The 26,730-nt window shown below is 35.4% G+C and overlaps 1 protein-coding gene across 1 annotated transcript; it reads right to left on the bottom strand.

Moving 5' to 3' along the window:
• Nucleotides 1-3,122: 3,122 nt before the first annotated feature.
• LOC108739370 (sodium-coupled monocarboxylate transporter 1-like) lies at nt 3,123-26,306 on the bottom strand. The gene is made up of 9 exons (XM_018473251.2): nt 26,158-26,306; nt 24,871-25,122; nt 19,306-19,586; nt 17,886-18,108; nt 12,255-12,395; nt 9,356-9,574; nt 5,236-5,506; nt 3,809-3,978; nt 3,123-3,558 (listed from the first exon to the last, which is right to left on the bottom strand). The coding sequence occupies exons 2-9, from the start codon at nt 25,107-25,109 to the stop codon at nt 3,270-3,272; spliced, it is 1,833 nt and encodes a 610-aa protein (XP_018328753.1). The 5' UTR covers nt 25,110-25,122; nt 26,158-26,306; the 3' UTR covers nt 3,123-3,269.
• Between the last annotated feature and the right edge of the window lie 424 nt (nt 26,307-26,730).

Here is a 26,730-nt window from a genome sequence, read left to right on the forward strand (position 1 = left end):
ATCGCAATGGACCGGACGCTCTATTTCACTCGCACCCGTTAACGCATATACTCCTCGCAATCGTATCTATTGTATGCTTACGACGCGTCTGGTGGGGTAATTATTACCCCGCCAGACGCGTAATACCCGCGTAATAGAACCCTCGGAACTGAGAAAACAACATTTTATAGTGTCTCAAATAACATATATAAATTTTAGCTTTTGTAATTTAACGAAAGTATAATTACGAATCATTATAGTTTAGGGGTGTCCGGTGTGTCTGGCAATGAGTAACGCGAGTTTTGACATTGTAACGAATCAAATATAAAAAGATTGAGCTTTATACTTTAACGAATTTGAGATACGATTTTGTACACCTTTGCTTCCTGTTACCTGCCAAAGCCACCACTACTCAGGTTTCATTGGTGAGGATCGTTCTTACCTGTATTGAGGCACAGATAGAAGAACATTCAGCTTTTATAAAATGACGAAGGTGTGGCCGTTGCGGGCTCTTGCTCTATTACGTGTATGACTGAATAGGTGTCCACTAGATTGAAGAGGTTTCCGATTTGTTATGTAAGGTACCTAAGCCAATTATTGCCACCGTCAACATTTTCAACTAGATCAACCTGGTACGTTACAGGAACCATTCTACAGTTCTTCTCTAGAATGGAGGGTATACCATATATTTATAATTTAAATTATTTTTTTTATTTTAGCTTTTTTTAAAAACATTGCAAAATGACAATATTTGGAACATGTATCCCAAATTTTGCCATGTAGTGGTAGTATTCGGAACACCACTAAAAACACAGAAATAATCAAAATAACGGATAAAAGTTTATGTATATTTATATGAAATAAAAAGAAACATTGTTATGAAATATTTGCGACGCTTTGCTGACGCTTAGTCCGTTCCCTGATTATTAACGCTTCTTTAAGGTTTTCTTCGGACCACTCAGCCCTCTTTTTCTTTAACATCTATAAAATCAACAATTATAATTAGTGTTAAAGCTAGCGGAAGTAGAAATAATCGTTAATTATCCAAGATTTTTACATATTGCCAAATATTGTCATCTTTAGGTACGGATAGTTCGCATATTTTTTTGCCTTATATGAATTATTTGTTTCCTACATATATTAGTTATTATAAATTAAATTATTTAAGGCAAGGAAAAATGAATATGCCAAATATTGCCATGCCATGAGAGCTGCAAATTGCTAGGTTTAGGTCTCATATTTGACAAGAATTTGTTACTTTTAATTTGAAATGTTGTATAGTACTTAATAAAAAAGACTTAAAATATAAAAAATATACATATATTTTTATACCCCGTAACAAAAATAGACACGTTATGGACCCAAAAACAAAAAAAATTACAATCTAATCTAAAAGTGTACAATCGTTCTGAGTCTCAATTGGGTACCTCCACTTCAAGTTACTTTTCATTTATATGTAACTGTCATGATATGATATCTATTCGGTTTCCACCGAAGATCGTCGCTTCATACGATAGCATTCAATCAGATATCGAGGTAAAGAGCTGTACCTCAACATGAAATGCTACTGCGACTTGGATAATCATCGTGCGGGTAGCAGGCGCCGTGCTCAGTACCGAGATGAGATAAACATAATAAAAAAAAAAAAGACAGCGATGGGAGCACCAACAAACGGAAATGTCCATAAAACTCCTAAAGCTAAATAGTAGTCGACGCTGGAGCTGTTGGAACAGTTTGAGGTCGAAGCTTACAGCTGCTGCGAAAACGAATGCCCGAGAATAGGCGTGCATCACAAAAAGCAAGGTATTAGCCGTGGTGTTGCAATTGAGTTAGTTGTATGCAGTCTTAATGTGGTAGTCCCTTCTCAACAGCAAGCATCACACCGGCATGCTTCTGGAATGCCGGTATAGGATGACATTTCACATTAGTGGGCATACGGAACGGAGTCAACGGAAGCGGTACTGGTTATCTCCGGCCTCCCTCCTGTGGACCTTCGAGGATAGACCAGAGCCGAAAAACATAGGGACAGGAAGAAGAAATCTTCGCTATGAGCAGTCCAATGTCCAACTTTAGTTAGTTAAGGTGTGTGGTGTGTTTACTTTATTACTTACTAGATTTTACCTGCGGCTTCGCATTGATGTCCTAAAGACATGTTAGAGATCATCGACGACTATATAACTAATTTTTCTATCCCTCGGAAACAGTATTTTTCCTTCTGCCTTTTTCTGTACCACTGATAATGTGTTTACAAAATTTTATAATGTCGATTGAGTAATTAAGGCGTGAAATCGACCACGTAAAACCATATTTTCTCTATTCCTCGGAAAGTATGTTTTCTGGATAAAAGGTATCCTATATGCGTTTCTGAACCTCTAAAAATGTGTGTATAAAATTTTATGATGATCGGTTGAATAGTTAGGCGTCAAAAGATTATAAATAAACAAACTCATATTCGCATTTACAATATTAGTTAGGATTAGTGTGAGTTTTCATCCAGCTACTAGATCATTCCGGTTATACAAATACATCTTAATAAAGCACCTGAAATTCCAGAAGGCGTTTAGAAACTTATGACATCCAAGGTGTCATTCTCTGTTAGAAACTTGTTACTGTCCCTCTATAAGAAATTTTATAGAAAACCAATACAAATGTGTAAAATTGAATTTATTAATTCAATGTTACGGGTGGGGTTAGTGGGGGTTAGTGGGAGTTCACACTAGTGACACTAATTATTGGTTAGAACAGCAATGAGTAAATATTCAACACCAAACTTGAAGCATGAGCTGTATATTATGCATGCTTCGTTAAACCACATATCAGGGAAAAAGGAGCGCCATAATTCGCAGGTAAAGGAAAACTTAAATGATGGAGTCGTTCAATATCACCAATATTGGACTTACCTCTGCTGAGGGTGGGATGTAGGTCTAAAAGGTATTAAATTTTGTTTCTAATAAAGGGAGATTGTGGAATTTCTTGTGTGTATGTTTTACTAGTTAAAGCTCCACAATACTCCAATTGATATTCGCATACATCCTGTTGTACATAACAATCTGGAAGAAGCCGCGATAGCTCAGTGGTATAGATGTAAATGCGTGTTTGAAAAATAAAGGGTTTATTTGTTGTTGTCTGGTCCAAGTAAAGAGTTAATAATCAATATATTTATTATTGTCAACAATCTTTGGTTCACAACATAAATATAACTTATGAAATAAGTAAAAATTAAAATTATAGGTACCCACATTTATTATTTGCTTATTGTATCTATCATAGAGCTAACCTATTTGGTATTCTTATTTATTTTCTGGTGTACATTTGACATTCTCTTGAACTTCTGTCATTTGGAATGCCTTCTCTGCAGATGCGTATTTAACTGGAGTTGTCGAAAAATGCTTTCGTGATATAAAACGTAAAATGTATGGATTAAAGAGATCAGCGTCAACAATTTTTTCTTTCTCGTCCTTGGTAAAATGGCTTATAATAAGCCCCAACACAATACAAAGGATAACACCAATGAGAGGATAATAATAAAACGAAATTCGAAAGAGCCAGAAAACTTGGTCGCCTCCGCTTGCAACTGCCCTAAAAATGTTAAGGGTAAATTGTATTTTAGTTTAGCCCACACTTTCTAAATGATTCAGGCTTAAGTATAAATCGTTGATGTAATTTTACTAAAAATAAAAAAACTGATGGTTTTATCTTGGAATATAGACAATGCACCACATTTTATAAATGATAATTAACGCAATAATTGTGTCTATTTTACCGTACGTACGTAATTTACAAAATATACATTGTGGAGAGTGATATATAATGAAATAACTATACTTACTGAGTCACTGTTTGATTGCTAAAATTTGTTACGTTAAGTGGTGGGTTGCAACCTTCTACCGAAGCTGGCAAAGTTGGAATTTTCATCTTTCCTTGATAAGTGTATACTTGTGCTCCAAAGACAAGTATTGCAGTTAATGTTAATGAAGCAACTGAACCCCAGAAAGCTCCCTAAAATAAGGAATATGATGTTCAGTTGCATTTAACGTAGTATTAAACGTTCATAATTAAGTAATTTATACGTAAACAACGATGCTAACTTTTAAATTTCAAGTTATCTTCTCGGCTTGGCTTAGGATTTAGATTGCTAGTACAAAGTTAGTACATGTAAATAGGATTTGTGCTAGTGATCCTAATAGGAATTTATGGATACTATGTAACAGCATCAGCGTTAGCCGATAAGGTGGATGACGCACACGAACAACACAATTTATTTCAAGCCCACAGTCGTAAATGATCAGATATTATTGAAGTCGGACCCAATGACACGTAGGAGTGTCAGCACAAACATACGCATTTACATTGTCAGCTATGGTTTCTTGTATATGCACCACCCAGGGATGACATTCACCTGATCGTTCCCCGTACTATGCGTTAGCGTATCATGTACAAATTGCAGGATGTTATTCTTTCTGATCACCCAGATGCAAAACTCACTATCGTTGCTAATTTTAAAGAGTAGATTGTAGTATCTCAACTAAAGCAAAAATCCTCACATTCAGCCGCATCACAATGCCTGACTATACTTCGATGTAGTAAAAGAAGTTATAGAAAGTAGTTGACATTGACTGTGTTTGTCCATATTCTAGTGCAGCACATAGCAGTACCTTATTTTTTACATTTTTATCTGGGTCAAATTGTTTTTAATGACCATTGTTATAACTGCCTAAATCCGAGCTACCGTATAGAGTAGAAGTAGTGTTCATCATCATGAATAATGGGATGTAGTTTGACCCACTAATTTTCTGTTACCTGTATTACGTTCAACACTAGATCATACCGGTATACCTAGTCGATACTCGAGACCTTACAGATCATGAAGATCATTGACTGTACATGATAGACTGTGAGCGCACCTCATTCGCTCTGAATTCTTTATCCGCCAACTACCTACTACTGGAGTCTAAATATACCCAGTCTCCGTTGGGGTGACGCTATCCTTTGCTAACAATTGAATGTAAGGCAACCCAAGCTGCTGTGATCAAAATAGCAAACCAACAAAGTCGCTGCATAAGTGACCAGAAGCTTGCATCGGTAAGGAGATATTGTCAGTAGCAACTATTCTCGAAAAAGGAGGCGGATAACACGGAATATATCTATTTGCACTATTTAATAATCCCTTACCACCTAGTCACACTTTCAACAGTTTCGTTTTTGACAATACATGTATTAATGCACTATAAATACTAATGAAAATTGATTACTTACCGTTGCGTTTGCAGATGGGAAGAACATACCGAGAAGGAAAATTCCCATGTGTGTTCCTGTGGTTAATCCATGAAAACTCATTGATACCTGCAAAACTGCTCCTAGTTTATCAACTATGAAGACCAAACCAGAGCAGATTAATCCAGTAACAATAACAATCATTTTCATAATATTGCTTGCAGTCTTTTCAGAAGTATCTTTTGGCAGCCAATTTGCTATGAAATTTTTGTATATAGTACCAGCAGTTGTATTCAATCCGCTTGCCATAGTACTAAAAAATAAAATATACAGATATCATATACCAGTATTCAATCTGTATGAATTAAATTTTATGTTTAATGAATAGAAGGCATTCAAAAACTAAAACCCTGGATGAAAACATCAGCGAATGTTAGACTAAGATAACAGAAATATATATATAAACAAAATAAATAATGAGATATCAATTGAGACGAATAGGCACGTGTGTTCATCATGCTTATTCCCAAATTATCACAAAAAGATTCAATAATGAATTAAAAAATAAGACTCCTAAATTTTCTTAATTTATTCTAGAAACATTGGTTTTATCTACTGATAATGATGCAGAGACCTAATTAGCTTTTATTTGAATAGATTTAAAGTTCTATATTTTTTATTGTTTTTAGTAGGTGTACGGAACTTCTAAAATGAGCTCCCTTTTGGTTAAGTAACAACTATGAACAGTTCGTATACTGGAATGTCCCAAATTTGTTCCTCAAATTTTACTATTCATAATCTATACTACTATATAAAGATAAGTGATCTCTATCTTTGCACTCGCCTACTGCGAAAACTACTATACCGATTTGTATGAAATTTTTACAGGGTGTTCTTAATGATACAAGGAAGGATATAGCCTGTTAAAAATATTGAAATTGTTAATTTCAACGTGACAATAATAATTATTCAATTTGTCGGTGGAGGGGATCTTTATTACCAACAGCTTTTTATTCCTCAAATACCTATGCATATTATATTTGCAACAATTATTTTTTGTTATAAATAGGCATTATATACATTTTTAATTGATAGTAGGCATTTGTTTATTAGTACTAGTTTCCATTTTATAATTATATTATTTATTATACTATGAAAATTATTTTCTTGATCTTTCCGTAACGTTGAGTATCCTCTTCCAACACTTTTAAATATGTAATCTGTAGTACGATGCTACATTTGAGGATTTCGTATGTTCCAACAAGGTCCATTTAAAAATATGGATATCTACTTGCTGAAACTAATCCCGGCGTAGCTCACCTCAACGTGATAGGCACGTTACCATAATCGAACAAAATAATTCGAAGTGGTCTGTATTCTGTCGAAACTGCCAGACGCGGATCGCGATTTCGATCTTTTTGGATCTCATCAGCGCATCGCGTCGAATACAGACCACTTCGAATTATTTTGTTCGATTATGGTAACGTGCCTATCACGTTGAGGTGAGCTACGCCGGGATTAGTTTCAGCAAGTAGATATCCATATTTTTAAATGGACCTTGTTGGAACATACGAAATCCTCAAATGTAGCATCGTACTACAGATGGCGCTCACCACGTCATTTGTGGTATTTTCGATGTAATTTAGTAACAACTAATTTTAACTAGTAAAAACGGGTTTAAATTAAAAGTGAATTTTTTACCTACTATTTACAAACAACAAATATGAAATATCTCTAAATTACAATATCTAACGTGCATACATAGAACCGATTTAGATGAACAGTGCTGGGTGTAACAGAAATAAGTCCGGAGCTTTGGAGGGTGTAAACTAAACAAGGAATCTCAGGATGAGTTCATGAGGGCAGTTAAAGGAAAAAATTCTTTAAGAAAACCACAGCGAATTACAATTCGAAGCCGGTGCGCGAATTGGTGATTTGATAAAAAATCTGTAGCTAGATCGATGTAGAGTGTAAGTAGTGCCGCTTGTCGAATATCTAAGATAAGTGAACAATTTACCACTAGGTACATATACAGGGTTATTCACGTTATGCGACACGAAAGAAAATTTTTATTTAGGGTGTAGATAGGGATCCATAAGAGCTACATTTTAAAATTATTTTCATAATATACAGGGTGTCTGAAGAACACAAAACCTATCAATGCTGTATTTTTTCGAATGGAACGCCCAACATATTTTTACATTTTTGAATTCTATGATCAAAACAATTGCGCGTTTCATTGAGGTTTACCTCACATAAATCTTAAAGATTTTGAAATATTCTGAATTTTGTGAAAATGTAGTAACAAATTTAAATTTCAAATTCTAAACGTGTTTTACCGCTTTTAAAACAAAATTTAACTTGAAGTCTGTTAATTAACTATGTTTTAAATAAATACAAATTTTAAACAACAATAACTTGTTTAGTTTAAATGGAATAACCTGCATTTTATGTAGCAGTTGCAAAATTTAATTCTTTAGCAATACTGTTATACTTTCCTATAGCTAACCGTTGACGTTTTCGTGAAAAACGCACATTTTTAGAACGCAACAAATTTAGTGTAATTTATCAAGTCTGCTATGACATTTTACAACTCAGAATTACATAAAACACAGCTGGTATAAACCAAAAACATTTGAATAACATTACTTAAGATTTGTGGTTAGCTTACAGACGGAAAGCAAAAGATTGATGAAAATACAACAAATAATAGTGTCACATAGGATGGGTTTGACATGATGATTGTCTGATTCTAAATATAAACGTATTGCCTGTTCTATGTATTCAGCAACATTCGTCAACATTTGTGGATCTTGGATCTATGATTCTTTAAACTTCTGTAATGCGCTACTTCATATTCTTTGGCGTTGTTGGAGATGTGTTATAAAAACAATTCCTTTTACATATATCCCCTTTAAAAGAAATTCGGGGAGTTAAGTCTGTCGATGGTGGGGGCCAATTCTGAAATGTTTTATGGGATACGTAAAAGAAATTGCTGAAGCAACATTACAGAAACCTTCAGAATCATACTATAGATCCAAGATCCACAAATGTTGGTCAATGCTGGTGAAGATTAGGAATAGGTAATACGTTTATGTATAGAATCAGGCAGTTGTCATGTCGAACGCATACTATGTAGCGGTATTATTTGCTGTATTTTCATCAATCTTTTGTTTTCCTCCTTTAAACTAGCCCACAAATCTTAGGTAATGTTATTCAAATGTTTTCGGTTTGTACCAGCTGTGTTTTATGTAATTCTGACTTGTCAAAATGTCATAGCTGACTTGATAAATTACATTAAATTTGTTAAAATCGCTTTGCGTTCTAAAAATGAGCGTTTTTTTTTCAAAACATCGGCAGTTAGCTATAGGAAGGTATAATAGTATTCTCTAGTCGCTAGAGAATTAAATACAACTGTTGATGAAATAAAATACAGGTAGTTCCATTTAGACTAAACAAATTATTGTCGTTTGTATTTATTCAATCATAATTTTTGGACATCATGTATACGTTAATTAATTTTTAACAGTGGCGATACGAATTATAGTCATAATTAAGATCTATTAATGAATGTTTTACCTGTTTGCAAAAATTTTCTATAGAGATAATATTCCCTCTGTTAGTTTTACATAAAAATAAATTTGAATCAGTTACTACTTTTCTTAGTTTTTGTAAAATTATATCCAATTATTTATTTACTATTCTATTATTGTTCAATATGTTTCAACAGATGCTATCACCGGTGAATTATTACTTAAATTCATGTTTTTATTGTAATTTGAGATTCTCTACTTAGTAATCGGCATTTTTTTATTTTCTTCTAATAAACTTCCCAATTCGTAACAAAATTTTACTTTAATTAGTTCCGGAAGGCATTAAAAAAAATTGAAGTATTGGTCGTTTTATATCTCATGTAGTGCCGTACATATGAACAAGTGTATCGGAAACTTATCGTGTACCCAGTATGTGTTCAAAACACGTAGATACCTAATACCCGCAAGTGTAGTACTTTATTGTGTTAAAAAAGAAATTTTTAAATTTTATTTGTGCTACGGTTTCCATTTTCAACACCGTAAGTTATGACTTTAGTTACGGAAATATTTCATTTGTTAGTAATTCTACTGTTTATGATTATTAGTAGCTTCTAATAAATCATACTTACCTCAGAGCAGTGCTAAAAACACCCGCAATAAACAGTCCTGCCACTCCGGGAATGTTTCCTGCTACATCCATGATGAAATATGGGAGCAGCTGGTCATTCTTAATAATTTTCTTACTTTGAAAAGGATCACAATCATGATATTTAGCAAATATCATTAATCCCGAAAAGCAGGAAAGAGACTTGGTTATAATTGTTCCTATTCCAAATATTATAATAACCCTGTAATTAATGGAAATATTAAATGATAATGTTTTACAGAATGATTAAGTTAGGCTTTTGATAAATGTTTAGCTAACTACTTATCCGTCAGTATAGCGCGGCACTGTATGGGTGCGAAACATGGACGGTGGGAGCGGAGGAAAAGAAAAGGTTGGAAGCGTTCGAAATGTGGTGTGACCGGCGAATGATGAGGATACCGTGGATAGAGAAGGTTAGAAATGAGGAGGTTGTATAAAGAATGGCAGAAAAGAAAGACATATTAGAGGCAGCAATAGGAGAGGAGTAGAGGTAGACCTAAATTAGATTACTTTTCGCAAATAATTAAGGATATGGGATGTTCTAGTTTTAAGGAAATGCGAAGACTAGCTCAGGATAGGAAGAAGTGGAGGTGGTGTCCAACCAGTTTTACGACTGACGACCTCATGATGATGATGATGAATAGTTAAGCGCAATTGTTGCACTCTATCCGTAGCAAAATTGACAATTGGGGACAAAGAAAAATGTTTTTTTGTTGGCCAATATTATACCACGTAAATAATTCATCGTTGGAACAAAATGGATCTTGCATGAAAAAAACTGAAATAATCGCAAGAAATTAACTCATCGTATATTTGAAACATTGTAGGATGACAAGCACTGTAATAATAAATAAGAAAAAAAGTCGTGTGCAGTTTAGCGAAATAAAAGCAGTTTTGCAACCAGTTAAAACGTACGATGTCAAAATGGAGTTTTAAAAAAAACACTATCTTAATACATTTATTTGGTTCGGTTTTCAGGAACCTTTATAATTTTAACTATTACACACTAAAGATGGCAAATGAACAACTAGCATAGGTTTCACCTATAAAGTAGACTGTAGCCGTCCGTAAGACTGGGTGGTGTTGGATTCCCGAGGAAGAAGTCCTCGGATCTACCGAATAATTAATGAAAAAAATAAACTTTTAGGTGTTTCATTCCCACCAGCCAGTTATGCTGATGGGCGGGTAGTCCCTCCGTACTATGCTGGATGGTAGGGCGGAAGGCCCTCTTCAGCCTGCTTTCAGGAATCGTGGGAATGGGTGGGTGGCGGTTTGGGTGAGAAAGTTGAGACGGACGAAATGAAGACAGAAGAGAGTGAAAGATTATCTGTGGACTATTACTGCCCAAGAAAACCACAGAAAAATTTGGACCAAGGCAGACGGACCCGGAATCGAACCGGCGTCCTCCCGAATGCTAAGCAAAGGTCTAAACCTCTAGACCATGCCGCTCGGTAAATGAATGAGAAAATTACGAGCTTATATACTAATGAGGGGCCAAAGTCGCCGATGTAATTAACCTATTGAAAGCGCGTCGAGATACGTGACTCGTAACGCTGGAATAAGCACCACACAAAATCGAATTGGCTTGCATTCACCTGTATAATATTTATGCATTTCATTTGTTAACTATTGTCTATAGTCATTTATTGTTTATAGTTATTATAGTTTATTACCTACTGTAGTACAAGGAAAGGGTTAATAGGTTACATTGAGAATAATTTCAATGTCTCGTTTTTATTTCATATTCCAAACATTACATCACTGTTTAACGCGAAGTGCTTACACTTTACAAACATATCATTAGTTTTACTGCTAACCTCAAAAATAAATGATAGGGCAAGACCTATTAAACAACCTTCGTAAAAAGTAAATATTCAAGAAATTAACTGTCCATCGTGTGCTTTATGAAATTACTGTAGGTATATGTATTACACACACTTAATATTGTAACAATTCAAATTCACAAATTGCAGTGTTAATTTTGTTCTGGTTATGACATAATCAACATTATTGTACTTGACATTCGGCAGCACATTGCGAAATTCCGCTAGAAGTGAGGATAAAGCACCATGGAAATAGCAATAGCAGCAGCCATTTTATAATCACATTGGTGTTAGCGGTCAGGCTTCGTACTCCGACCGTATATCTAAGATGAATGTCTCATTGAGTCACACATGCACGTGTTGGTATGAACAATTTTCAATAACTTATTCAATAACTTACTTGTGAGGTTTTCATTGCCTTTAGGGAATGGTTTTGCAGTTAGTTTTTCTGTCGAAGTCCGACAATATTTCTTCACTTTAAGGTTTCAAGACAAGGTTATTTTTGAACATCTACTTTAGATACATGTCGCTAGTTCAAGGTATCCAACCTTTCTACATTGTTATATTATTTGTGCTTATTTGACACAAGCATGCATGATATAAATTACCCACCCAATTTTCGCGTACCATATGAACATTATTTTCTTTGTCGCTTACATTTACTTTAGGTAAATGTCGCTAGTTCAAGTAACAAAACATTTCTTCATTTTGACGTTATTCGCGCTTATTTAACACGCAAACATGCATGATACAAATTACCATACGTACATTATGTTCTTTGTCGTTTACAAGTGCGTCATTTTTTGTAAATCTATAACTATAACTATAACCACGCTCGATCATTTTTCATACCGATATTAAATTAGTGAGAAGATCCGTATACTTTTCGCTTTTCTTCGCCGATGCCCACTGAGATGCTTATTTGTCCGATTCCGGTTATTCAGCTTAGTGCTTCAAAGATCTTTGAAGATTATTTTTATTTTGCAATAAAAAATGTTGAGAAAATCATTGTTAGTATCAATACAACACAATAATTGAAATAAATTAGAAGTTACTCACTTAACCGCATGTGAATATTTAGGAACAGCCATATACTTCTGCATAGAAATTGGACTAAAAGCGTTATTGTTTATCCAAGGTATGCTATTGCCAATTGCAATAGTCCAAAAGGTCGTTCGAATTGTAGGATCGAGATTCATGCTAGAATAGAAAGCAAAAGTAAGCATATTTTCATTCATTCCTGTGTTGCTTTACCTACATGATAACAATAAAGTTGATTCTTAGTAACTACCGTACTAGTTAAATTAAAGATAATTAAATTGAGGGTGTCGGTAAGTACAGATTACCTCAAGTTAGTGAGGAAAAAATTGTTGCTGCTGACACAGCTTCGCTGGGAGTCGAATCCGCTGGCTTTAGGTATTAAACTCAATTCAGGCCTTGACAAATAAATACGGCCTGCAACGCTCAACCCAATCAGCTGGTGATTTCCAACAACGGTGTGGCATTTGTTTTGCATTTTTTGCTCATGCATTGTCTATTTGTTAGATTAGATTAACTATGATAGAATAACAGCTAAACTCTAGTAGCTATTTATTCTCTTAACGTTTAAACCTTGCATGTGGCAATTGATATGCAGTTCAATAAACCAACTCACCAACAGAACATAAATCATTAGTGTATTTCAGTCATTGTAGAACAGTTGTTGCAATATGTGATATTATACGTATTTACGGGTTTGAACCATTTCGACGCTGTAGGACGAAATTCTCAATTTCAAATAAAAAGACAATCTCTAAAATAGTACAGCGAAATACTAAGGAACCTTGACTCCTCTCATGTAACAGTGTCGCAAATTTTAGAGAGATAGTTGCTGCACCTTTATTATTCGCAGCGAGTGTAAGCCTTGCTTGAAACTGGTTTTCAGCCGAGAGTGTATTTGTGGTTTCGAAATGAAATTCAATCAAATTTTGTGTGAAAAACAAAATTAAGTGCGCCAACGCATTCCAAATGTTGACTGTGGCATATGGTGAAGCTACCTTGGACTGAAGCAATGTTTTTCGGTGATATAAAATGTTATCAGAAGGCCGAGGCCCAGCCTAGACTCGACCTTCGAAACCAACGGACCATTCCAGCAGCGACGAACTTCCAGTCTAAGCAGCCTTACAGCCGACAGTTCTACATCAATATATCTATTCAACATCCGAACGCTCCAGCCGTTTGTATGTACAGCCAACAACCTTAGGGTTTAAATTTTATTTATTTTTCAACTTTCACAGCAGTAGCCCCGCCATTCAATACTGTTACCAATTCTACTGTTTTATTTTAACCATTAACTAACCTACAGTTCTTTGGGACGGAGTAGGTATGTCCCTTACACACCACCAGCCGATATAACATAACATAACATAACATAACCTAACCTAACTTTCTTCTCTTTTCCGTATACCAGCACGAAAAAACAAGAGTACTTTCACGTCAGTGCGTTAACCATTCTAGCAATGGTTACCACCAAGAACTCCACACCCTTGGAGGGACATTCCCTTGAGAAAGCCTTAACCCTAGTTGCAGTCCAAGCTCGCTACGTTAAACGATTTCATCCGTTGTCATTCATAGGATTCACCTCTAAGCCCCATGTGTGAGGACACAGGGTCCGGCACTTCTTCCGCTCCTTCCCAGGTTCACTCCGAACCAGGATCATCATCTATTACAGCTGACGCCTTCACTAAAGCCTGGAAGCGTCGCAGCAAACGCCGGAGACGAACATCTTCCCTATCATAGTCTTTGTCAACGTTGACACTGAGTCGGAAACGGAGCAACCGAGTCAAGGCTCTAAAGCTCCTCTACCCATTGTTATCCGCCAAAAGTCCCTTTGGCCTAAAATTCGTAGAGCCATGGACAACCACGGTATCATCGCCCGTCGGACCATTGACACCCAAGACTAGATCAGAGTCTACTCCAACTCCGTGGTCGATTTTTGTTGCCTATCGTCGTACCTCGACGAGTCTAAGGTTGAGTTCTCAACCAACTAACTACAACAAGATATAGACCTTCATGTCGTCCTCCGTGGAGTCTGCGAAGTCATCTCTAACGACAATATAGAGTCTGAACTTGTTAATAAAGGTTTCGCTATCCGGGGTGTTCACCGAATGTCAAAAGGTGAAAAAATCTGGCCACTAGTATCCGTCCGTCTCGACAGGTCTTCTCCTAATTCCAAGTCAATCTTCGAACTTGGTAAGCTCTGCTCTTGAAGTTGCTTAATGTTCCTGTTATATGAAATCTTTTCATACGGCCAATTACTGCCACGCTGTCTGGGTCTGTTCCTTCTGCGGCTCAACCAAGTCACTGCCGAATGTAAGGCAATAGACAGGAAAGACGCAACCCCCTCCTGTGCTTACTGCAAAGGGAACCACCATGCCAACTATCGTAGTTGTCCCAAGGTATCTAAGAAAACTTTACCACTCAAAAAACTCTCCCCCACTCCGACTACCCCAAAAAGCGTCCAAACAATCACCCGTCCTTTGGCCACACACTTCCTCGAGGAACAGTCAATCGGTGTTGCCTGCATCACCGAAACTCACTTATCGCAGAAAGAACTTTTCGTCCAAACTTCACATCCTATAGAAGGGACCGTGAAAACACTCGAGACGGTGGCGTAACCATCCTCGTCAGGAACTCGTTAAAACACAGGCCCATCTCTTTGGCCGCTAATTCATTAGAAGCAGTAGGCGTTGAAGTCTTGCCAACTTTCGGCCCCCTCTGAATCATTTCCCTTTACTCCTCTCCATCTGAACTAAATCTTTCGGATTTCCCCCTCCTCTTCCCCTCGAACGTCTCGACGATCGTCGTCGGCGATCTCAATGCCAAACACGTCTCCTGGGGCTGCCGACACACTAACAAAAAAGGCATTCCCTTCTTGCCAAAGTTCTCGGCCTCAACCTTGCCGTTGAAGCGCCCCCACATCCTACGTACCTTCCCGGCACCACAATCAACTTCCTGACATTCTTAACATCTTCGTCTTAAAGAATGTCACTCTTTCTGCCGATTTCACCGTTCTCGATGCTTTAAGCTCTGACCACCTTCCAGCCCTAATAGAAGTCGGCCGCCCAACTCTCAACCCTCCAAACCTTATAACTTCGCTAGACTGGCTACGTCTGCGCTATACTCTCGAAACATTCTCCTTTAGGTGCACTTCAATTCGCACAAAAGCGAAACTAGACAAAGGTGTCGTCTCATATCAAACGAGATTACCAGCGCCATCGAGCTCTCCACGACCGCCCGCCCTTCTTTATCCTCCCCAGAGAAACACCGCCCCGCAGACATTCTTGCCATCGTCAAGAGGAAAAGCAAAACGCGCCTTCTGTAGTAAAAACATCGTGATCCCGCACACCGCACCGAACTAAACACCCTCCAGAGTAAAATTAAAACTCGCATTAACATTGCTAAGGAGCTGTTGGACTCTGGTGGTGACGAATCATGAGTTTATGGTTATGACGTGAAAACCAAAGCTCAGTCATCCCTATGGAAGGTATCCCACGAGCTAAGACCAGAAAAAACGCGCTAAGTCAAATGTGAAGGTTTTGCTTAGAGTTTTCTTGGATTACAGAGGCGTAGTGCATCATGAGTTCCTACTGCAGGGTAGAACGCTCAATAACGAATATTGTCTGCAAGTTGTGCGCAATTTGTGCGAAGCAATCCACTGAAAACGTCCAGATATGTGGAAGAACAAAAATTGGCTTTTGCACCATGATAACGCCTCTGTTCACACAATGTTGCTTGTTCGCGAATTTTTTGCCCAAAACAACACACTAATAATTTCGCAGCCACTTTTTTCCCTAGATCTGGCCCCTGTCACTTCACGCTACGATTGAGGAGATAGAGACGGCATCGAAGAAAGTGCTGAACAGGATTCGAGGATTGAGAAAAACGTTAGCACAAGTGTGGGTCTAGTGGGGATTATATTGAAGGGCACAAAATAGATACTCGTGAATTAATAAATAATTTTCGAAAAAAACAAAATTCATAATACTTTTTGAACAGACCTCGTAGGTGCGACACGTGTAGTTCTTCCTTCGCGATTGCAAAAACTATTTTCGGTAAATGTGTGGTGCGAAATTTTCGAAAAGTTATTGGACTCTTTTGGTTAGTTTACTTAAAACCACCCTCAGAAAGGTAATCCACCCTGGCAATACCTCAATGGTGATGTGGAAATTTGCGTTAATAAAACTACAATTATCCAGATGATGCTAGTTTACCAAATAATATTTACGTACATTAATTTGTTTTTACCGCACTACGCTATTCAGTAGACCCCTATGTTGCCAATTCACGTGCAGGACCAACTTCGGGTTGTAAATAATTGTGATTTTCTTAAAAAGATTTTTTGTTCTCAAACACGCTGTTGAACTCACTGTGCGATTGTCTATTGCATCTAGTTGACACCCTCCAATGCTCGGTAGTTAATTCTGTTACACCCTGTATTATAATGAATATCAGTAAGCAGATTCACCTAGACAAGCATCGTGACTGTATGGCTCTTATTCTATTATTTAATTGCATCTTCCGGTTTATCACTTCATGGTTTGTTTGAAAGTATTGCTATTATCATCAGACCCTTGGTCTTCTACCCGAGTAAATTATTCTGTGTTTATCCATACAGCAATCACCATCATCCTCCCACTGCATTTCACTCAGTCCCAATGTATTTGCACTTAACCTTTTCATTGCCATCTTCAGTCAAGTATCAAGCGACAATTTGTCCTTTGCATTTTTTCGGTAGTAAATATGTATTATATTATAATATGTATGCATTACACTTTAAAAGTTATTGCAAGTATGTGATGCACCAGCATATGTCAAGCGTTACTGTAGAGTTGCGGTATTATTAATTTATAAACACGTGTACATCTTTTCAATATATTAATAAAGTGTTATTCATGTAATATTGAAAAAATAAGTGGTCTGAAGCAGATTCCATTCACGCCTGAGACGATTTGCTGGAGCACTGAAGTCCTGTGTTGAGCGGCAAATTTTTTCAGATAATACTCGTGGATGTCACATATCGTAGGCTGATTGTCTATACGTGAAAAGTGCCCTTATTTCTTCCGAGAAGATAGTTCTCTGAAGTATATTATATATAAACAGTGTTGTAACTAGACTAGCAGTGATGTAATGGAAAGAAATTAAGCTGATTTCACATTAATGTTTGATAATTATAAAAGATATTAACCGCAACTAAAAGTAACAACCTCCTTAAAGAGTGGATATAAATATAAATAGAAATATATGTATTAGTTTTGACGCCTCTGTGACCTAGTAAGTACGTTTCGCGGTTGTTGCTACTGTCACCTATTGTAGTTTAGTGATATGAGTACTGTTGCGTAAAGCCAGGTGTCCGGGTATCCTCCCATTCTTAGATCACATAAATTAGGTGATTTAGGTTGGTAATCGGGATTTTAGTGTAAATAAATGGCTTTAAAAGCAAGAACTAAAATGTATCAGGTGCCTTGTGAATGTTTTTTTATTAAATATGCACCTTAACAAATACATGAGTCACCATTGGTCGTCACATATATGTAAAGACAAGCTACTTTTTCAAAGCCAAATTTATATATTAATATAACAATAAGGCAAAAAACTTATTGAAGATTTCTTAAAAAACGTTATTTAAATTAATTATGGAAAGATACTTACTTGAAAAATTCTATTCGGTTATTTTCTGAAGCAATATTCCATATCTGTGCAAATCCCCCTACAGATGATGTTCCTAGTACAAATATTACTGCAAGTGTCGCGAAGGTGACAGTAAATTGAAGAGCATCGCTCCAGATTACAGCTTTCAATCCTCCAACAGTCGTGTAAAATATACACACCATACAAACTATTGGTGTGGTTAGGTACATTGAAAGACCACTTACTGCAAGTTACTTCTTAGTTAGTGTTGTATAGCAACAGTCACTTGAGTCTGTTGTACACACAGTTTTGTTTTTTCACAATTTTCTGTTAGAACTGATTTTTTTAGGCATCCGTTACATTCAATCAATTTCTATCATCATTTTTGTGAAGTTTGTTCGTCTGCTGATTTAAGTGTTGTGCTTTAAATTCGGTCGTTTAATGTTAATAAATATTCTTAAACATATCGAGTATTTATCTTTGTCGCGGCTTTTTGTGCCATTCAAAAAAGTGCATTCATATAAGTCGTCAAACCAAGGCGACAACATCCTTGGTCCTTCGAGCCGGATACCTATGAAAGGATTACCACAAAACAAGGATTAAAATCATCCAGCTCTGCAATAGCAAATCCAGGACTACAGTCATCTTTACATTGGACATCGATACCGGAGTCAGTTTCTTGGTAAGCTTCTTGCAAACTATTAACAACCCTACATATTTCGACCTTTATTGTACATTCGTCTTTACTAAAAATGGCTAATCTCCATCTACTCAAACGCAAGAAAACGTATATTAAAACACCTCGTGTGATAAAAAGCAAAACTGTGTGTACAAATGACTGCCGTGTAGTTTAAGGTAATGTTTGTTCATTTTAATTTAGAGAACCAAAAGAGAGACTGATGTGAAAATTGGTCTTTATTTGATGAAACTATTTTGGAAACTGTTACTTTATTTTACAGAAAATGAAGATATCTTTTATTAAATGTGCAATAAGTTCTTTCTGTAATAATGTTGCTCCGTTAATTTAAATAAATTAAAAATGTGTCTGCTCGAATATTGTTTATTACAGGTATTGATTTTTATCAGAAACATATCACCCCTATAAAAGATATCATTAATTGTAATACGGTATTCAAAAGAATAGTGAAACAGGAGTAATACTAACCATAATAACAAAGTTATGAAGGAGTCTAGGCAGAATTGGAAATAAAAATGTTTCCACTAAATAAATCCCTTTTGTTTTGTAGAAGTATATCAACTTTCAAATCAACCTCCCTATTGGTTCTCTAAAATATTTTAATCAACGCCATAAATCAATCACCCTGTATATATTATAATTTAGGGCGTTAAAAAATAAGTTATTACAAATATAATAAATACTTATGCAGCGGTATGGACCCCGTTAGGAAAGAAGACGTGATATAACTTTATGACATCATACCTTGATTAAATGCCAATGCTGGCACATAGACGACTATTGGAAGATGAGATAATATACCAATGAGGTATAAAATAGATGTGATTTTTGTTAGTCTTGCATCAAATCGCATTGTCAAATATTCATAACAACTAGTCAACTGCAATTTATAGAAAACTGGCAAGGTGACATAAATTGCAACTAAAACAGTTAATGGTGCACTTGTAAAAACACTCGACCAGTACTGGGTGCCATGAGTATACATTTCAGCTGGTATTCCTAGTAATGTTACTCCAGACAGATGACTGTAAAAGAAATATTCTAACTGTTATAGGTTCCTTATATTACTGAAAGTAGTAAAAAAAAAACTTGCAATTACAGGAGTGACACAACCTGTGAAAAGTTTAACTATAAATGTTATTACTTTTGATAGAATCCAGGGGTTTCACGTCAATTAGGTTCAACGACACATTCTCCTTTTTCCCGAAAAATTACCTTTCGGATTATAACACACTTTCTGAATACAAAATACCTTTGGTATCTTCGGTAATGTCAACTAATATTGTTAAAAAATTTCTATATTATCACTATTCAGATACAATCCAAAGATATAATGGGTAATGTTCTAAATTTAAACTTATCAAGAGAGTTTAGGTGAACGCAATCAATAATCATAGTAACGTAACAGGTCAATTGAAAAGTCCCCGGCCTAAAATAGTAAAACACATTTTTTTTGCAAAATTCGTTTCTTTTATTCAACATAATTCCCTTCAAGGGTGATACACTGATTATAGCGATCCTCCAACTTTTCGATGCCATTTTTGTAGTACGATTTGTCCTTTGCTTCAAAATAGGCCTCAGTTTCGGCGATCACCTCTTCATTCGACGAAAATTTTTTCCCAACGAGCATTCTTTTGAGATCTGAGAACAGGAAGTAGTCGCTGGGGGCCAGATCTGGAGAATACGGTGGATGCGGAAGCAATTCGAAGCGCAATTCATGAATTTTTGCCATCGTTTTCACTGACTTGTGAGACGGTGCATTGTCTTGGTGAAGCAGGACTTTCTTTTTCTGCAAATGCGGTCGTTTCTCGGCGATTTTGTCCTTCAAACGGTCCAATAACGCTATGTAATAGTCGCTGTTGATGGTCCTTCCTTTTTCAAGGTAGTCAATGAAAATTATTCCACGCGCATCCCAAAATACAGACGCCATAACCTTGCCAGCCGACTGTTGCGTTTTTGCACGCTTTGGAGCGGGTTCATCGTGTGCAGTCCACTCCGATGACTGTCGATTGGACTTCGGAGTGAAATGATGGAGCCATGTTTCATCCATTGTCACATATCGACGCAAAAACTCGGGTTTATTACGCGTGATCATCTTCAAACACTGCTCTGAATCATCAACTTGTCGTTGTTTTTGGTCAAAAGTGAGCTCGCGCGGCACCCACTTTGCACAGAGCTTTCTCATACCCAAACGTTCGTGAATGATGTGATGTATACGTTCCGTTGATATCTGTAGAGTGTCTGCTATTTCATTCAATTTCAATTTACGGTCATTCAAAATCATTTTGTGGATTTTTTTAATGTTTTCGTCCGTAACAGCCCTTTTTTGGGCGTCCACTGCGTTCACCGTTTTCGGTGCTCATTTCACCACGTCTAAACTTAGCATACCAATCCTTGATGGTTGATTTTCCTCGGGCAGTGTCCGGAAATTCGTTATCAAGCCAAGTTTTTGCTTCAACTGTATTTTTTCCCTTCAAAAAGCAATATTTTATCAACACGCGAAATTCCTTTTTATCCATTTTTTTCACAATAACAAAAGTTGCTTCACTAAAAATGCTATAATTCACAAACTAATGATCCGACAGCCGTCAAATTTATGGACGCGTCTTTTGAAGGTTAGGACTAACTGAAAATCATGGATTTAGTTCTGGTGCCGCCATCTATGTGTCAGGCCGGGGACTTTTCAATTGACCCTAGTACATATTATATTATGTGATTTAAGGCACAGATCTGTTAAAGCAGAGAGCAAATTCGACATAAATAAATAATCTGGTTTACCCTAATTTTAGTCACCATTTGTAACCCTTTGACAATTCAATCCTAACTTTAAGTTCTGAAAACTTATCAGCCTCTTTGGAGTTTTTTTTTGTAAAGGGTAAAGTCGGTGAGATGATAAAGCGGGAGAAATAGCTAACAGGCTGCATTCATATCTGAACACGGTTAGTGTGTTTAGCCTTTCGTAAATTAAATCATTCAAAAAGTGAAAACGTAATCGTCTCATTGGAATTTTAATGCCAATTCCTATAAATTAGGTGAGTTAAATTTTTATTAATGAATCGTAACCTCTACATCCATAAAAAGTATACAGTGGGTTATGTTTGTCATGGTGGTTATCTCTTCATACATAACATACGGGTTAGACAACCACTAATTTTTCTTTTTTTCCTTACTGTTTTCCAATTATTCAGTTGCTCCAAAATGCCAAAAAGGATGTCAAAAACGGGTTTTCTGTAAAATGCTTAGAATAATGTGTTTATCTTTGGTAAAATGAGATGAGACAGTATGTTAGGAAAAGATACTGATGTTACACATTAAAAAGGCACAAAAATACAACTTTCCTATGACGGTATTAGATGTTCGAAAGCTCGCCTATAGTAGTTACAGAAAGCTATTTGAAAAGCTGTGAGTGTATCCATAGGAAGTGAAGTAACAATGCGATTTTCGACAAAACTGGGTCAATAAACCTTAAAGTTAAATAATCAATCTGGACCTGTTTTAGTCGTTGTACAATGATATCAGGGAAAAAGGGTGAAGCAATCTCATGTATTACATCTAAAGGCAAAAACTTAAAGACTGAGTCGAGGCTGAATTCAATGTTAGGGGTCTCAGAAATTAGCCAATGTCACTGCAACGATCTTTTTTAATCGGTTCATCTAAACACTTAAACTACTCAATACCAAAGAATCCTCATACAAGAGACGAAAATTGAATATACGAATTCCCAATCAAAGAATAGCGAAGAAACACATGAATTAAATGAACTAATACAATTTAAAACAATAAAAGCTGTAATTGACCCAATCATATTTTTGGCTATGCTTATACAAAAGGAGGTCCATTTACAATTCTATTGGAAGAGATAACTGTTTCGGATGTGACATCTGGATAAAATAACGAGACAGGTTTGTTGTATACACTCTATTAATTTCGCCTGAAGGAATTACTATTGTAAAAAATAGAGCCGCAAAAAAAATTAAACAAACAAAGAAAGCCTTCCTAAAAAAAAAAAAGAAAAACCAATATAAAACGCTCACCTTCACAAATTTCTTATGAGGAAGAGAAGGATATTAATCTATTTAATAATGAATCGTTGTTATAATTTTTAAATATATGCTGTAACAGCAGAAAACTTAACGGGGAACTGTATGACACAAAGTATCCTTATTAAAAAATATGAAAAATTTTTTTTCGCATGCCTTGAATTAGTGATGATAAAAATCGAATACTTTTAGGAAGCCGTGCTCCAAACATACACCTTTAACAACCTTTTTCGAATTTCTAAATTAACCGTTGGCGAGCATAGAAGTGACTTCTTTTTATTAAAGGCGACACGACCCTGCGCTATCCTCTGCTTTATATCCCTACTACTCTTTCCGCCCTGATTTATCTGACTTCCTAGATATCCAAAATCAGCCACTTTTAATTTTTCGTCTCCTATCCTTATATTCCCTCTTTCCCTATCTTTTTATACCTTGCATACCAGTATTTTTGTTTTACTTTCATTTATTTTCATACAACACTGCTTTGTCAACACCGCTTCCATTTTATTATCATACTACTTATAAAATTCTCTGAAATACAGCAGAAGCAATTTATCAAGCTTTAGTTTTTCTTTAGTTGCTGTTCTTTTAAGTTAGTTACTATTATATTTTAGCCTAGGTGGTTCCAAATCTTACTTGTAAACATTTTTAATAAAATACATCTTTAAACATTCGTTTTCATAACGTCTCAACATAATTAACTATTTTTTTTATTACTGTTGAAATAGTTAAACGGTGTTCAGCCATTAATTTTAATTTCGCATTTATAGATACTATTGTCACGCAGTGAAGTTTTAAGGAAACCATTTCAGACTTCAAAACATATTTCAAAATTAATTAAATATTTCATAATCATAACGTTGCTATTCTTTTGAAATTCATAAAACAGATATCGAGTTCATTTACTTGCAAAATAAGCGTATTTGGCATTCCGCAGCAACGAAGCAGTAAGTGAAAAGAATTATCTATTTACAAGCAGTATTTGACGCCAGTTCGATAGTTCTGGTCATTGGAAAAATTATTGAACTTCGCGAAGTCACCAAAAAGGACTTCGTCAGTTTTTTCGTTAAATCAGCTAAACCAGAGAAACTGCTAGAACCAGCGAATGACCCATGTTGAACTATGTACAAATAATCACTGTTCATCAAAAAGTTTAGCGCGTGAACGGGGATCGATAGTCTGATCGCAATCAGTCGACTCGGGAATGCGAAGAGAAAAAGTCTACCCTTAAAAGAGTAACCAGTGGGGAAACTCTAAGTGTTGGTGACACTACCTCCTGGTCGATGATTAACTTAACTTTTTCGGTGTATTGATCTACGTTGAGAGAAAGATCCTTTTCTTATAAATGTTTTTGTTCAATTTTCCATATAATTTTTTATAATAAAGTTGTTATTGTTTTTCAATCTTGCCTTTCTTATCATCTTAATACCTTACCCCAATCAGTTTATAAGTTTAATATATCTAGAAATTTAATCGTCTATTTTGTTCAGTGACAGATAGTTTAATGTGTAATATTTATTATGAGACCACATATGTGTTATAAATAATTGTAAAATACTCCCTTTGTCTTTTTGACACATGGTAATTTTTGGTAGGCTTCTTATTAATAGCTTTTTTCTGATCTGTCTCCATAATTTTAACATGAGTTAAGAATATTCACGTAAAAATCAACTGAGCCCGTTTAGCAACTTATTTATTCAAAATATATACACGATTCAATTGTAATGTATAGTTTTCAATTAATAATTTAATTACCACATATTAAACGAAAATTCAAATACCAACATGTACTACTACATAACCTTCTTAACCAATTTAAGATTCCATTGAATTTCCAATAAATTACAAAAAATCGTGAATACAACTAAATTGCGGTTTTGTTAATATTGAATTTCATATTAAAATCATTAAAATTTTAAACATAATTGTCAATTGTTTTGCATCTTCTGCTCACTGAGACCCTCTCTTAATGTTTTTTTATAACGAAAAGTTCAACCTAATGATATGTTTCCTTTTTCTAGTCTCCACGATCCATTAGGAGGTTTAGAAGAAGTAAGTTGAGAAACATAAATGAGGACGCAGATAGTGACTTTGTCTTTCAGAATTTACCTTACAGCTTACCGCAGAGGCAATGTGAATGTGTTGTCTACGTAAAACCTCATATGGAACCACTTACAATCGTTATGATAAAAATTCGTTTAGTATAGAAATAATTATTAACTTAGAGAATGGAAGACTGTAAAACTTTCGTTAGCATTGTGCATCTTACCTCGCTATTTGTGATATTGCCACTGGGAAAAAGTTCATAGTCTTTCCTGCGTGTAGATAGTCAACAGTCGTAGCTTGTTTATTGCCGAAACAACCATGGTAAATACCAACTAAGGTACTAAACGACAAAAGGATAGTGAAAAAGGAATAATCAATCCAAGAAAACCGCAAGTCATTTGGTCCATTTGCAGCAATTGAAAAATTTGTCAATGGTGTGGATAATACAGTAGTAGATTCCATTTGGAATTTTTACCTGGAAATATTATTTATATTTACGAAATAGCTTCTATGTACAAATAATAGAGATATTGTCATAAAAAAAATGGTGAAAATTTCTGTACTGCAACAATAATTAAATAAGACACACTGAGTTTCAAAAATTGTTTAATGTATGCAGCAACTGTTTCGCAATATAAGTGCTTCCATTTGTTATTTATTTTGGTTATTCTCGTTTCCATCAAATTTCTTAATTTTCTAGTTAAAATTAGCTCTTTTTCACTTTCACATATTCTTTGACCCACCACATTCTGCGGCTCGGTTTGTTTGGTCACATTTTGACTTTCCGTCTATGTATTGTCCTTTTTACCATTTTTGTAAGTTCCTCTACACCTATCCTTTATAGCTTCTGTTTCACTCTTCATTTTGCTTAGAATTTCCCTGTATTGTTGTCAGTGGAACACGACCTGAGTCCAAGTAGGAAAATATAAATGGGCTAAATTTATTCTATGCTTCTACCTATATTTCTTATTTCTTTCCATTTTCTTACTGCTAACAGCATACCATCCAAACTTCTTCGTTTACTATATCTATTTTTCACTGGTTATGCGCTCCACGTGACTTTTGATAATTTCACATGCAATTACTTATAAAAATATGTACACACTTGATATTTAATGCAATTTGCAGATCTTTGGTATTGTAAAGGTTAAGGAAATGTTTCCAAAGTGTTACACGCCTTGTTCCATTCATTAAACATGCTTGTAATGGTAACTATATATCATATTAATTTCTAAATTTTCATAAAATTTTATTTGGGGCGATAATTGAATAATTGTTTCGCTACATGTTCTTTTAAGTTTCGTTAAGTGTTAAGTGTGACATTTGAAGAAGTTAAAGAGTAGCGGGACAATAAATTGCTTCAAAAAAAAATTTGTGAAAACGATTGTTTATTTAAACAGATTAAATCGTGAACCTTCATCAAGTAAATGCTAAATTTATTTCATTTTTGATGATCTTTTGATTATAGTAATTAATAAGTTTAATAAATTGTAATAGTGTTTCTTCTTACCTGATATAAAGATACACCTATTGATTTGGCTGAGTACCTAGTATATATTAATTTCATGTAAAAATCTGGGATACAAGTTACATGTGAGAGAATTTGGTTGTTCTCATATCAACCAACGTTACATTACATCTAAAAGAAACAACGCTAGTAATAAATCGGGTTGTCGTTAGTTACAATTTTACTACGTCTGCCATAAATAAGAGGGACGTTGGCAAATAACTCATTTTGTGAACAATTATATTTTGAACAAGATATCGCTATTATTTGTTTAAGATAAACCTTCGGTTCCATGTAGTAGTTAGGTAGGGTCGCCGAATACGTAAACGCAGTTTTTCAATATTACGAAATATATTCAAATATAATACAATCCACACAATAATTTACATGAAATTTGATGTTCTTCATCGACAACTATTAAAACAAATGAAAGTAGCAAACGTAGGTGTCACTCTAATACCTATCAACTGCACTTATATTTCTAACAGCGATACCAAAGGATGACAGCTGAGATCATAAATTATGTATGAACACGAAATGACAGAAAGACTCGTATGATTGAGGAATCTTGCGGGG

Source organism: Agrilus planipennis, unplaced genomic scaffold (genome assembly GCF_000699045.2).
Source record: "Agrilus planipennis isolate EAB-ADULT unplaced genomic scaffold, Apla_2.0 scaffold171, whole genome shotgun sequence".
In the NCBI taxonomy this organism is placed as follows: domain Eukaryota; kingdom Metazoa; phylum Arthropoda; class Insecta; order Coleoptera; family Buprestidae; genus Agrilus; species Agrilus planipennis.